Source organism: Suricata suricatta, chromosome 17 (genome assembly GCF_006229205.1).
Source record: "Suricata suricatta isolate VVHF042 chromosome 17, meerkat_22Aug2017_6uvM2_HiC, whole genome shotgun sequence".
NCBI lineage: Eukaryota > Metazoa > Chordata > Mammalia > Carnivora > Herpestidae > Suricata > Suricata suricatta.
This window is the reverse complement of record NC_043716.1, coordinates 12,106,474-12,119,097: the sequence shown is the minus strand read 5'-3', so window position 1 is coordinate 12,119,097 and position 12,624 is coordinate 12,106,474. Positions and strand designations below refer to the sequence as shown.

The window sequence follows — 12,624 nt, the reverse complement described above, 5'->3', positions numbered from 1 at the left end:
AAGTGAACAAAGCACTTAGCAGAGTGCCAGGCACATAGTGAGCACTCAATACATTTTAGGTATCATTTTTGTTAGGACCAGGTCTGGAAAGGTCAGCTGGGGATTTGGGTTGGTTTGGAATGGGACTGGCATTGGGATAGAAGGCCTACTGTGGGTGGGGGTGGAATCTAGGGTGGAAGGACTGGACGAGGTGGGTCTGGGTTCAAATGGTTTCAGCCAGATTCCTCAAAAGGAGGCCCAGGGAACATTCCCTGGAGTGGAGGTTGACTTACCTACTGGTTTGCAAAGAATCTCATCCTGGATGAGGGAACAACGGTGCAGGGGGCCTGTTAGCCTGTTGGTTTGAGGACTGGTGACCAGGAGCCTGAGTGGGAAGGTAGACAGCAAAGGTGAGCTGGCCAATGATTCCCTTCTCCTTTCTGCCTGCCGAGGCATAGTCTTCCCGTACCAGGCCCCACTCCAGGCTCACAGTCTCCCTATCTGGAAAACTAATGGAGGAGATCCAGACTTGGGTCCCAGCCCAGAATGGCAGACTTTGCATTATGTGAAAAGCATTTCCTCAGCATTTACCTTTACACACCTCCAGGGGGGAAATGGTTAAATGCATCTGCTCTCTGCCTGCTGACCCATCCTGACAGAAATGGGAGTGGCAGTGATGGTAAATAAAGACTCTCTGCTCTTTGGGGAGCAGGTGGGTAGATACTAGGAAGCCATCCACAGGACAGCTGATTCTGTCAGGGGCAGTGCTGGCTTCTTAGTGGCTGCCAGGGGAACTGACCCACCTGGCCTCTTCTCTTCCTGAGAAGAGCATCCTGGCACTCCTATGCAATGGGTCAGTCAGAAATGCGGTTTGATTCCAAACTCATTCTATGAAGCCAGCATTACTTTGATTCCAAAGCCAGACAAAGACCCCACTACAAAGGAGAATTACAGGCCAACATCCCTGATGAAACTGGATGCAAAAAAGTTCTTGGCAGGGTACTAGCAAAGCCAATTCAATAGTACATCAAAAGAATGATTCACCATGATCAAGTTGCATTTATTCCTGGGCTGCAGGGATGATTCAATATTCACAAATCAGTTAATGTCATATACCACATTAATAAAAGAAAGGATAAGAACCATATGATTCTTTCAATAGATGCAGAAAAAGCATATGACAAAATACAGCATCTTTTCTTCCTAAAAACCCTCCAAAAAAGTGAGGATAGAAGGAACATAACTTAATATCATAAAAGCCATATATAAAAGGCCCACAGCTCATATCCTCAATGGGGGAAAACTGAGAACTTTCCCCGTAAGGTCAGGAACACAACAGGGATGTCCGCTCTCACCACTGTTGTTCACTGTAGTATTGGAAGTTCTAGCTTCACCAATCAGACAACAAAAAAGAAGTAAAAGGCATCCAAATTGGCAAGGAAGAAATCAAATTCTTACTCTTCACAGATGACATGATACTCTACATGGGAAATCTGAAAGACTCCACCAAAAAACTGCTAGAGCTGATAAACAAATTCAGCAAAGTTGCAGGATATAAAAACAATGTACATAAATTAGTTGCATTTCTTTACACCAATAATGAAGCAGCAGAAAGAGATATCCAGGAATCAACCCCATTTAAAATTGCACCAAAACCCATAAGATACTTAGGAATAAACCTAACCAAAGAGGTAAAAGACCTATACACTGAAAACTATAGAATGCTTATAAAAGAAAGTTAAGAAGACATAAAGAAATCGAAAAACATTCTGTGTTCATGGATTGGAAGAACAAATATTGTTAAAATGCCAATACTACCCAAAGCAATCCACACGTTCAATGCAATCCCTATCAAAATAACACAAACATTCTTCACAGAACTAGAACAAAGAATCCTAAAATTTGTATGAAACAAGGAAAGACCCAGAATAGCCACATAATGTTGAAAGAGAAAACCAAAGCTGGAAGCATCACAATTCTGGACTTTGGGCTATGTTACAAAGCCATAATCATCAAGACTGGCACAAAAGCAGACACATAGATCAATGGAACGGAATAGAGGACCCAGAGATTGACCCACAAACATATGACCAACTAATCTTCGACAGAGCAGGAAAGAGTGTCCAATGGAAAAAAAAAAAAAAAGACAGTCTCTTCAGCAAATAGTGCTGGAAAAACTGGATAGTGACATGCAAAAGAATGAACCTGGATCATTTTCTTACACCATGCGCAAAAATAAATCAAAATGAATGAAAGATCTAAATGTGAGAGAGGAAACCATCAAAATCCTATAGGAGACGACAGGCACAAACCTCTCTGACCTCAGCTGCAGCTACGTCCTACTTGACATGTCTCTGGAGGCAAGGGAAGTAAGAGCAAAAATGAGCGATAGGGACATCATCAAAAAAAACCCAAAAACTTCTTCACAGCAAAGGGAACAATCACCAAAGTAAAAGTCGACCAACAGAATTGGAGAAGACATTTACAAATGGTATATCAAATAAAGAGTTAGTATCCAAAACCTATAAGGAGCTTACCAAACTCAGAACCCAAAAAAACAAATAATCCAGTGAAGAAATAGGCAAAAGACATGAATAGACACTTTTCCAAAGAAGACACCCACATAGCTCACAGACACATGAAAAAAATCAACATCACTCATCATCAGGGAAATAAAATCAAAACCACAATGAGATACCACTTCCTGTCTATAAGAATGGCTAAAATGAACAAGTCCAGAAACAATAGATGTTGGCAAGGATGCTGAGAAAGGGAAACACTTTTGTTCTGTTGGAGGGAATGCAAACTTGTGCAGTCACTGTGGAAAACAGTACAGAGGTTCCTCAAAAAGTTAAAAATTGAGCTACCCTATGACTCAGCAATTGCACCAATAGGCATTTATCCAAAGGATACAAAAATGCTGATTTGAAGAGGCACCCCAATGTTTATAACAGCACTATCAACAACAGCCAAATTATGGAAAGAACCAAAATGTCCACTGATGAATGGAGTGAGAAGATGTGGTACATATATACAATGGAATATTGCTCAGTGATCAAAAAGAATGAAATCTTGCCATTTGCAACAATGTGAATGAAACTAAAGGGTATTATTCTAAGCCAAATAAGTCAGTCAGAGAAAGACAAATACCATATAACTTTCACTCATTAAGTGGAATTTGAGAAAACAGATGGACATAGGGGAAGGGAAAGAAAAGCAAGATTAAAAAACAGAGGGAAGCAGACCATAAGACCCTCTTTTTTAAAAGTTTTTTTAATGTTTATTTTTGAGAAAGAGAGAGCACACATGCACGTATGAGTGGGGGAGGGGCAGAGAGACAGGGAGACCCAGAACAGGCTCCAGGCTCTGTGCTGTCAGCACAGAGCTCTATGTGGGGGCTTGAACCCATGAACTATGAGATCATGATTTGAGCCAAAGCGGGATGTTTAACCAACTGAGCCATCCATGCACTCCACCATAAGAGACTCTTCTTTGTTTTTTATTTAAAAATTTTTCTTTAACATTTATTTATTGTTGAGAGACAGAGAGAGGCAGAGTGCAAGTGAGGGAGGGGCAGAGAGAGAGAGGGAGACCCAGAATTTGAAGCAGACTCCAGGCTCCAAGCTGTCACCAGTGAACCCAACACGGAGCTCAAACCCATGAACCGTGAGATCATGACTTGAGCCAAAGTCAGACACTTAACCAGCTGAGCCACCCAGGTGGCCCCACTATAAGAGACTCTTAAATACAGAGAACTAAGGGCCGCTGGAAAGGAGGTAGGTGGGGAGATGGGTTAAATGGGTGATGGGCATTAAGGAGGGCATTTTTTGGGATGAGCACTGGGTGTCATATGTGAGAAATGAATCACCGGGTTCTACTCCTGAACCCAAGACTAACTAGCTTGAATTAAAAAAAAAAAAAGAAGAAAGAAAAGAAAGAAATGGAGGTCTGAGGGGTAAGCACCTCGGCCTCATTAAAGCAGCCACCAAAAATAGTCCCAATGGCAAACTTCACCCCTTACCCCAAGCCCAGAGAGACAGCAGAGTTCAGCAGTAGCCTAAGCATTCTCACTATCCATGCTGCCCAGGGAGAACTGGTCTGCCTCAAAACAGGGGTTTTGAGTAGGGGGTACTGAGGAAGGGGCCCTCAGGCTGGGCTTGGTAACACCGAACCAGGTCCAAGACCTTGCTGAGGGCAGTAGGAAGCCATGGAGGACTTGATCAAGGGGATTAGTCTGTACTTTCAAGAAGATCATGATGTGGCTATGGTGGTTTGGGTGACAAGAGGGAGGTACCATCTCCCCTTCCTTGCTTCCCATCACTCTGTTGTAATTATAAAATAGATCATTTACTTACCTCCATAAATTAATACTAATAATAAAGTCTATACTTGTGGATGCACCCCCAACTCCAGTTTAACCCATCCCAAGCTGATTTCACCCTCTGATATGGCTCTTGTCAAGGTCAACAGTGGTCTCCACGTTGCCAAATCCAAAGGACACCTTTCTGTCCTCATCTTTCTCAACCTTTTTTTTTCTTGATTTCCCCCTACCTCTCTCAATCTTCCTTCTCTGACTCTTTTGTTGGCTTCTTCACTGTCTAACTTCTAAATATTGCTGGAACCTTGGGGCTTGGTCCTGGTTTTCCTTGCCAGTACATTCTCCCTAGTGATCCCCGCCAATCCCATGGCTTCAATACACCTATAAATGCTGGGTTTCGGTGGCCCTAGAATCCCTCCACCAGAAGTCAGTCCAGCATAGCTGTAGGAAATACAATAATGCCCCCACCACAGATGTCCGTGTCCTAATCCCCAGAACCTGTGAATACGCTTTTTATGGTTAAAGGGATTGTGTAGATTTGATTAATTTAAGAATCTTGAAATGAAGGAAATAATCCTGAATTATCTAGGTAGACCCCATGTTATCACAAGGGTCCTTATAAGGCGAGACAAGAGGATCGGAGTCAGAGAAAGATCTGAAGATGTTACACTGCTGGTTTTCAAGATGGAGGAAGAGGCCACAAGCCGAAGAATGCAGGTAGCCTCCAGAAACTGAAGAAGGTGAGGAAACAGTTTCTCCCCTTGAGCTGCCAGAAGAAACGCAGAACGGTTAACACCTTAATTTTAGCCCATTAAGATCCATTTTCGATTTCTGACCTCCAGAACTGTGAGACAGTACATTTGTGTTGTTTTAAGCCACAAATTATGTGGTGGTTATAGCAGCAACAGGAAACAAATACAATAACCACCTACCCACTGTCTAACAAGCATCTCAAACTTTAGAATGTCCAAACCGAGCTTGGGGTCTTGTCCTCCCAAGCCTATGCTTTTCCATCTTCCCCAAGGCAATAGATGGTAAAACCAACTACTACATTCTAAAGGCTGAATCCTGAAGGCATCTTTGCTTCGTCTTTTCACTCATCCCTGCATCAAGTCCATCAGTAAACCCTGTGGATCCTTCCTCCAAACTAGATCTACAGAGCATCTCTTCTCTCCATTTCCCCATCATCATCCTGGCCACCACCATCTTCCCCGGTCTATGGTGATAGCCTCCGAACTGGTGTTATTTGGTTTTGAAACTTACCCTTGTAGTATACACCCTGTCGCTCTCCTGTTTCAACAGCCTCCCATGTGCTTAGAAAGAGTCCATACTCCTTGATACAGCCCACGGGGCCTTGCACCGTCTGGCCCCTCCCCTCCCCTCTCCGTTGCTCTCCAAGATCCAACTCCACTCTGGCTGGCTTCTGTTCCTTGACAGGCCCGGTTCTTTCCTACCTCAAGGCCTCTGCCCTGCTGTGCCCTTTGCCTGGAAGCCCTACCATTCACTCCCCAAGGCTGGCTCATTTTCATTCCGTGGCCTTGCTTAACTGTCACCTCCTCATAAATGCTTTCTGCAGCCAGCCCCACCTCACAACACAGCTACTGTTTGATATCACTGTTTTCTTTCTTTCTCAGAACTTATGTGTGATAATATGCTCTTTTGTTGCTTGTGTGCTTGGGTCTTTCCCACCAGACTGTAAGTTCCTCAAGGATCATGTCACCATGATATGGTTCACCATGATACTGTTCACCATGTTATCTCCAGGGCATGGAAGAATGCCTGGCACAGAGCTAGGGCTTGGTAAATATGGTTAAATGGAGACTGAATGACAGCAGCAGATAAGGGGGCTAACGTGGAGCAGGGCTGAAGATCAGAGAGCAAGTATAGCGGAGCTCTGTGGGCTTTGCGGCTGAGCTCCCAAAATAGGTCACCTGCTTAGCAACCCTGCCTCTGCCCCAGACCCCTCCCTAGCTTGAGCCAGAGCCCTTTGTCTCACACCTAGTTCCCTGTCTCCAACAAAGATGGGCTCAGAACTAATCTCCACCCCAGATCGTGTTTTGGTGGGGTGAGTCCAGGCCTGGGATAGCCCCGGCTCTCCTTCCTCCTTCCTGCCTTTACCCAAGCCATTTCCATTGCCTGTAACGCATTCCCATCTCTTTTTCCTGCCAAAATCATTCTAAACACCAGCTCCTCAGGAAGTCTTCCCAAAAGGAGCAGCTTGACCCTCTCCAAGCCCTCCAGCTAGCCTTGACTACTGGAACCCACTCCTATACTCACCTAGACTGTGAGTCCCCGAGAGACTACCCTGTACAGCTGACCAGGCTGTGCAAGGTTGCCATTCCTATCAGTCATGCAGGGTTGTGGCCTGGGGCCCAGCATGAGCTGCGTCTGTTGTCTCCAATTTTACCCCCGCTCCCCCCACCATGGTGGGTAGTCTCCTGATCTCCAGGTTTATTGACTGAATGACTGACTAAAGAATAATCAAACTTATCGTCAGCTCACAGTCTCAGGGACCCTATTATACCCTGGGCTACAAGCAGTCCATTTCTTGCCTTCACCCACCTCTAACCTGTCTCTTCTTGGAGTCTATTCCCATAGCTCACAGGGAATGGCTTTCTTTTTTTCTTTTCCAAGTTTTATCATAATTTCTTTTTAATTTACTCTTTGTGGCTTCATTTGCATATTTATTGAAGTATAATTAACATACAGTGTTATATTACTTTCAGGTGTGGAAGGCCTTCTTTATGCTCCACTCATCTCACCCTTTGGAAACCAAACCCACAATGCAATGAGCCCCGGCTGCTATATTTTAGGGAGAAACAGGACAAGGGAGTGAGAGGGACACACCGCCCACTCACAGGGGACCAGCTGCTCTGCTTTCTGTGGCCTTGGGGCAGCCAGCGGCACATTTCCTGCCCTGCATGGCAGGCCCATGTCTTGGGCTTCACCATTTGTGGCAGAAACCAAGAAATGCCTCCCACCACATCCTCCCATGAGCCCTCTCTTCAGCAGATGTGCAGGGAGGTTTTCGTGAGCCCAGCTGGGCTCCCCTTGCACCCCGGGGGTTTTCTCAGAGCCTTCTGTTCCAGGAGTTCAAAGCCCCTCTCGTCCACCATGTATGTCCTCTGAGCATGGCTTCTGAGAGGCAAGGCCCTGCTGACATACTGGCGGGAGGGGACTGGGCAAAGATGGCCACAGGTAACTGGGACTGACACCTGGCCTTCACGGGCATATGGAGCAGCCAGAACGCTCGCGCACTGCAAGGTCAGAAACATGGATGTTGGCCCAATGTGTATCATGCCCAGTAAAAGGAAGTACTCCTGCCCCTCGAAAGAAAGTGCACAACAGCAAAATCTGTCCAAGGATAATTGCCCAAACACCCATCATCAGCACTGTTCACACAATGGAAAACTCTAGCAATGAGAATAAGTATCACCGTCTCAGGTAATACCACGTTCAACATTCACAGACCGTCTATTGAGGGAGAGGAGCCTGACACACAAGACCACATACGGGATGCCTCATTTATAAGTTCGAGGACAGGCCAAACTAATCCAGGGAGATGGAGGTCAGGGCACTGGTTAGCTCTCGGCAGGGGAAGTGCCGGAAGGGAGCACCAGGCTAGAGGGGACTTGGGCGAGGCTGCTAGTTCTCTGCTCCTTCACCTGGGTGCCACTTACATAGGTGGTTCACTTTGCCAGCATTCACTGGGCTACAGGCTTATGATGGGTGCATTTTTCTGTGTGGCAAATGTCCATAAAATTTCACCAAAACAAACAACAACAAATACCAATTCATCTTCTTGCAGCCAAAGACTTGCTAACAACAACCTTCTCCCCTCCCCTCCCTGCTTCAAACCTTTCTGGCTCCTCAGACCCTTGATGCCCAGTAGCCAGGCACTACCCACTTCTCCCGAAGTCCTACTCATTACACTCAGCTTCAACCACCGGACGTTTTCTGTTCCTGGACGTCGCTCAAGCTAGTTTCCGGGCTTCTGACCACACTGCTCCGGCTGTGATATCCCCTCTCCTGCCTTCTGACACTAATTCCTACTCCTCCCCGGAGTCCCAGTGTTGATGCACACCCTGTGGCTGAAGGGTACACCTGCCTCTATGTGTCCCAAGTGTCCTGGACATCCCCACCAGAGTGGCCATCATTCCTCTTGTCACCGCCTGTCCTGTCTGTCTCCTTCATGAGCCAGAGAGTTCCATGGGGCAGGGACTGCACCTGCTTCACTATCTGCTCCTCACACTGCCTGGCACTGAGGAGATACTCCATAAGCACTTGCTGAATGAACGAACGAACTGGCCCTGCCCTCACCATTTACATGGTCACCAGCCTCTTCACTGCACAATGAGGAAACCACAGTCCAGTAAGGGGTCCAAGCCTGCCTGGCTGGCAGGGTCGTGGCCCAAGTCCCAGGGCTGTAAGGCTTCCTCAGGAGCTGCTACTGCCCACCCACCCTCCACCAAACAGAGCTTCTGCTCTGCGCGAGTCAGGAAGATGGGGAGCTCTGCTCAGCCAGAAACCTTGAGCTTATCACCTGGCTCTGCCCTTACGCCCATCTGGATGCTGGGCTCAGGGCTCACGTGTGCTGGGTAAGAAGGAACCCCCTTGACCAATGACTGGAAACAAAGCAGCAGGGAGGGGAAAGGGACTGGCCTGGGGCAGGGCACGAGCAGGGCTGGGTCACAGAGCAAGCACAGAGAAAGCCATACGACCATGATGAACAGAAAGGAAAGTAACATCAGCTCTAGATTAAAAGAGAATAAAGGGACACAACAGTACGTGACACAGGAACCTTGACTGGATCCTGGCCTCAAAACAAAACAGCTCTAAAAGTCATTTTGGTGACAATCAGGGAAAAAACTAAAGACGTGCTTCTACATTAGCATATCACCACTAGCAGCAGCTGATATAATACATATTTTGCTTGCTTGCTTATTGTCTATCTCCCTTGAGCCAAAGAATTTTTGTCTACCTTGCTCCCTGCTGTGAGCCTTCGGGGCCTCTTTAGGGCTTGGCACACAGTAGGTGCTCCATACAAATATTTGCTGAGGAAACGACCACGGTATATATAATTCTACAACCTGCCTTTTTTACCTTATATTTCAGGATTGATTCAAGTTAATAACCACTGTGCTCATTTCATTCATTTGACCTACTTCTAATATTGCACTGCATTCATAGCTTATTTCTTCCATTTTCCTAAAGAGGACTGTTTCCAGGCTTTCCCTATTTCAAGAAATGCTACAATACGTACTTTTACACGCTCCTTTTCATATCTCTAAGGTTGGTGTCGGGGACGGCTGGGTCAAAGGCAACTTCAACATTACCAGATATGGTAAAACTATTCTGAGTTGGTTCTATCAGTTTATAGTCCCACAAGTCCCCACATCCTCACCAGTAGACTGTTGTCACGTTTAAAATTGGTGGTTTATCTAATGGGTGGGTAGAGATGAGATTTTAAAAAGCATAGAGCAATGTTTAGTGAGCTTGATTTCAGCCAGAGACTGTGCTACATCCTTTATGTGCATTAATTCAAACAGTCTTTGCAACAACCCTGTGAGGTTGAGAAATCTCTACCCCCATTGTAGAGATAAGAAACTGAGGCTACGGGCTGAGCATCTTCCTACAAATAGAGAAAAGCTGTCACTGACCCATGGCTACGAGATTCACAGCCTGCCTCTTAACCACATTCCCTACTGCCTCACGTTTTCCATTTTTTCTTTGATATTTTTGCCACTGTCCAAAGTTTATATATTGAGCATGTGTTACTTCCATAAGAGATAAAAGAGCCTTAATAAACTTTATTTTAAACTAGTTTTGAGGTCATTCCGCCACCTCCCCCAGTGGTGAAAAGGGCCAGGATTGGCCCGGTGCTCACAGCCTCTCTCCTGCACACCCTTCTGTAAGTGAAGGGAGGTTGTCCCCAGACTGTGGGAGGGGGTGCCAAGGCCTCTTTTGGTGCTTTTCCAAGTTCCCCAGAGGCCCCCTCAATTATGCCTCCCATCCGCCGGGCCCTGCTCACCAGGTTTGGTTGGTACTGGAGTCTTGGTGCAGAAGGGAGCTGAGCACATAGGGTGTGCCTCTCTCAGAAGTCACCCAGGTCCGGGCCACATCCACATTGAAGGCCACCAGAGGAACAAGGCCTGTGGAGAACAGAGGGACATTTAAAAGGTGCCCGTTGAAGCCATGGCTGGGCCTTTGACTCCCATCATTCTGTCGCATCTTGTGGGATCAGCATCCTCTTTTTATAGATGAGAAAAATGAGACTCCCCAGGACCTTCTACCTGTGGGAATAGGACAGGAATGTAGGCACTAAGCCCCCTCTCCAGAAAGCCTTCCTGGTTCTCCTCTAGAAGTACTTCCCGCCTTCTCACACCTCCCACTGTTCACCTTCTGTACCTGTCAGATAGCATATACTCAGGACAGTGTCTTGTACCAAAGTTAAAATAGACTATGAGCACCAGGGCTAGGATAGTCATACATTCTGTCTGTGACGCCCCATCAAGTGACCCAGGAGAAAACATGTCCTCAAACATGTACAAGAATGTTTACAGAAGCTTTACTTGTAATAGTTTCCAAGTGTTAACAACCCAAATGTCCATCAAGTGGGGAAGGGATAAACTAACTGGCACATTCATACAATGGGATACTACTCAGGAGTAAACAGAAATGAGCAAGTGACACAGCAAGATGGGTGACCGACAAAAATCATGCTGAGTGGAAGAGGCTTTACATAAAATAGTACTGAATAATTCCAGTTACATGATGTTCTAGAGCCAGCAAAACTCATCTATAGTAAAAAAAAAAAAAAAAAAAAGGTTTCCTGGGGTTAAAGGGATGTGGCTTAATTGGGAAGGGACAGGAAGAAACTGTGCAGGCTGATGGAAACACCCTGGGTCTTGATAAGAATTTGGATGTTAGATAACAAAGGTGTGTGCATTTGTCAAAAACACACTGGTCAACTTAAAACTTGTGCCTTTCACCGAATGTAAGTTTTCCTTCAAAAAAGAATGATAAACAAACACTGACCTCTAGTTGATATGTATGCTGAAACATTTAGGGATGAAGTGTACCAATCTCTGCAATTTACTTTGAAATGCGTCAAAATGTAAGAAGGCTTGATGGATGGAGAGATGTGTGTGTGTGTGTGTGTGTGTGTGTGTGTGTGTGTGTGTGTGAGAGAGAGAGAGAGAGATACTGCAAACATAACAAAATGTTGACAACTGTAAAATCTAAGTGTGGTGTAGAGTTTTCCACTGTACAATTATTTCAACTTTTCTGTATACTTAAAATTTTTCACTGAAAAGTTTTGGGGAAAAACTGATGGCGACAGATTGCCCCCAACCCCGCAGGCCGTGCCAGTTTATAGCAGCACAACAGACCAGGAGAAGCCCGTTTCCTCATAGCACTGCTGGAGCTGTGTGCAGACCATCCTTGTTTGGAAAGAGTATCTTATCATTTTACTACAAAGCATCTTCTTTTATTATGAGAGAGGTCAAGTCTCTTAAGTCATTTACTGCCTATGCATATACATTAACCATTTGTATCAAGTACTGCTTTCTTATTAATTTGCAAGAGGTTTTTGATTTAAAAAAATTACCAATGTGTTAAAGATAATGCTTCACACTTAGCTAGTTGACATGCATCTCTTCCCCACATCTGTAATTTGTACGTAGTCAACTTATCTTTCCTTTATGAGTCTTGAGTTTTAGGTCATGCTGCCCCATTCAGAGATTATCATTTTTTAAGATCACTCATGTTTTCCTCTATGTGTTGGGGTTTCTGTTTCACTTCTTACACCTGAGTCTTTGCTCCGTCTGCGCTCCATGTTTGTGTGCGGAGTGAAAGAGGGATCCAGCTTTTACTTTTTCTCCCCACAATTGAAATTCTCTCACCATTTTTTCTTGCGTGGCTCATCTTATCCCCACAGATTTGCAGCACCGCCTCTGTCATTCTCAGAATTCCCACATGCAGTTGGGCCTCGGTTCTGCCCCACTGACCCCAGTCTCCTGCGTGGACATGTTCATTAGTCTCCTGACCTCTCTCTTCCAAGTCTTGTCCCTCTGGATACATCCCCTCCATACCAACTGCCAGAGAAAACATTTTAAAGTGTATCTGACTATGCCACCCCACCATAAAAATGCTAATGTATATTTACAGAGAAAAAGGACAAGGTGAAGTTCAGGGCACAGAATTTTTCTGTTCAATTATTGTTCAGTGAACAGCTCTTTTCAAGAGCTATATGGCTAAAAGCTTTTTTGGAGGAAAAAAAGCTTTTTGGAAAACATTCTTTTTTCTATGATGGTATGATGACTATT

At 45.3% G+C, this 12,624-nt stretch overlaps 1 protein-coding gene across 4 annotated transcripts in view; it reads right to left on the bottom strand.

Annotated features, from left to right (window-relative positions):
• ITGAE (integrin subunit alpha E) overlaps positions 1–12,624 on the bottom strand; it is a 62,979-nt gene that overhangs the window by 38,406 nt on the left and 11,949 nt on the right. For all 4 annotated transcript variants that reach the window (XM_029929247.1, XM_029929244.1, XM_029929245.1 and 1 more), the window contains exons 2-3: positions 10,329–10,449; positions 273–364 (exon numbers count right to left, since the gene is read on the bottom strand). In XM_029929247.1, coding sequence (XP_029785107.1) covers positions 273–364; positions 10,329–10,449 — 213 coding nt within the window. The remainder of the gene's footprint in view (positions 1–272; positions 365–10,328; positions 10,450–12,624) is intronic.